Raw genomic sequence first — 2344 nt, forward strand, 5'->3', positions numbered from 1 at the left:
TTCAGATACAGTATTAGGGACCACTAAGGTCTATATAAAAGAGACTTCAGATACAGTATTAGGGGGCCACTAAGGTCTCTATAGAAGCATCCAAAGAGCACCATGTCATGCGACCTTTAACATAGTCTGTCAGCCCACAATATAACATCCAGGGGAGGCAATAGGAGTCCCTGCTGCCCAGAAGACACCTCAGATTGTAAAATGGAACTTTCACTCTGATTAGCAGCGACCTATATTCTTCAACATGACACTGAAGCTTACACTCTGGTTATTTTTAGGTTGATGCATTCTCTGTCTGACTGTCCTCCCCAGAACAATGACAGCATGAGGGTTAGGTGACATTCTCTGCATTCATACCATCACTCAAGGGAGCAGTGGGCAGCCAATCACAGCGCCCCCCCGCACCCCACCCACGCAACCATGGGGAGAACATACAAACTCCACACAGAAAGACGGACTCCAGTCCGGACTCAAGACCGTTTTTCTATGGTCTCGGACTTGTCTCGGACTCGCTAGCATTTGGACTCGGACATGTCTCGGTCTCGGCCACTGGTCTTGCCCAATATGGCTTTTGCTCTGGACCTAGTCCAGGTGTCTTTATTATGTTAATAATAACACTGGAGGGAAAGTGGAACCCAAAATGATTGTCTTGATACTGTCATGCATAAGACCTTTTTTTCTGTCCTGGACTCGGTCTTGACTCGGAATCGAACCTCTTTGGACTCAGTCTTGACTTGGACTCGACTAGTCTTGGTCTTGGACTTGTCTTCCACAAAGGTGGACTTGACTGTGGCCCTGCCTGAGAGACACTGACCAGGCGCCAAGTATTTTAACCCTTGTGTTGTCATCCCGGATTAAGAAAACAAACAAAAATCCAATATTTTAGTTTCCACCTTCACCACCTTACAACCACTAGTTTAACCCTCTGAAACCGAGACACTCGCCAAGCAGTAAAAACAGCACCTCTGATTCATAGTTTAATCATTTAACAACCATACAAGGTAGCGATTTACCAATGGTTGCATCTAAAATGTAACGAGTTAGCGGTTACGGAGGTCTCTTCCGGGTCTCTCTAGCCTCTACAGGGGATTTTCTATCAAGCCTGGAACTTTCAGCCTTTTTCAGGGTCGTTCAAGGTGGCATTAAATCAATTTTTACGTCCATAATTCATCGCGTTTTTGCTCAATTATGCCGTGTTTTAGACACACAATTGCTTGTGTAGCATTGCTGTGGTTGTAATATCAATAAATATGACATTATTATATTGCTTATTGGCATAAGTAAATTCTTTGGAGAAAGAAATGTACGTATTTTGTGAACTGTATGAGTTATGATGATTATTTCTATTTCTTATTTAAGTGTTTTACTGTCTGTGATATCAATACATATCTGGAAGATTAATGTTCCGTTTTATTTATTTATTTGTCTTTAAGGCCCTACAACCATTTTTAACATGCAAGTGACCTCGCTGCAACCCAAATATTCTAATAACCCAGTTTTTCCTGATAAGAAGGATGTTCATATCTTGACTGTAGACAACAGGGTTGATGAAGTTTTTATATAAAATAAATCCAGACGGACAAAAAAACTGTAAAAATGGGCTCAGGGTTCAGAGGGTTAAAGTAGCCTACTTTTTGGAATTCATGGTCAATAGCCCTGATTTATATAGAAGTATAGGCCTACATAATATTTGAGTTAAGTTATGAATTTTTTTGACTAATAGTTAGGACAAGATAGTTTCGTGAAGATTTAAAGTGATCTATTGTATTTGCAAAGAGCGTTGGAAGGAATCCAATCCCATTTTTTTGTGGTAATTTGGTTCAAAAGAAACTCATATTTAAGATATAGAAATATTTTAAAGGGGTCATATTTCACCCGAGGACAACAGGAGGGTTAAGAGTTGGTAATGAGAACCGGTTGATGGGCGCTAGGTTATAAAAGGCTCCTTAGCAGGTGATGAAAGTCCGATATCATGGTGTGGTTTTGGAGGACTTGTTGTCTGGAGGAAACTTCCTTTGATTTTGCCTTTCATTTACGCTTTGAGGAAAAGAAACACAACTCCAGCATATCGATGTCATTTGGGTAATAACTGACTTTGAGTGTTAAGTGTTTCTAAAATCCCCTCCTCTTGCAAGTAGACCCTTATCAAATTCCCCAACACTGGGAGAAGCCAATCTTTGAAGTCCATGAAATTACAAAAACATGGCTGACCCCCGGGGATCCCTGCTCGGCTGTTGTGTCGTGCATCTCCACCAACAAACACCACTCATTTTCTTTTGCCTGCATGTCGTCTCATGTGTCCTCAGCTACATTTGTCTGGTCTGTAGTGGCTCTGACCCCCGCC

The 2344-nt window shown here is 41.5% G+C and overlaps 1 protein-coding gene across 1 annotated transcript in view; it reads right to left on the minus strand.

The window, feature by feature from the left end:
• The window catches only part of LOC117957203 (glutamate receptor ionotropic, kainate 5-like), an 86495-nt gene extending 85647 nt beyond the window's left edge, over nt 1-848 (minus strand). Inside the window, exon 1 of the mRNA XM_034892800.1 lies at nt 815-848. Coding sequence (XP_034748691.1) covers nt 815-848 — 34 coding nt within the window. The remainder of the gene's footprint in view (nt 1-814) is intronic.
• Nucleotides 849-2344: the final 1496 nt, after the last annotated feature.

This window comes from Etheostoma cragini, chromosome 14, assembly GCF_013103735.1.
Source record: "Etheostoma cragini isolate CJK2018 chromosome 14, CSU_Ecrag_1.0, whole genome shotgun sequence".
NCBI classification, from domain to species: Eukaryota; Metazoa; Chordata; class Actinopteri; order Perciformes; family Percidae; genus Etheostoma; species Etheostoma cragini.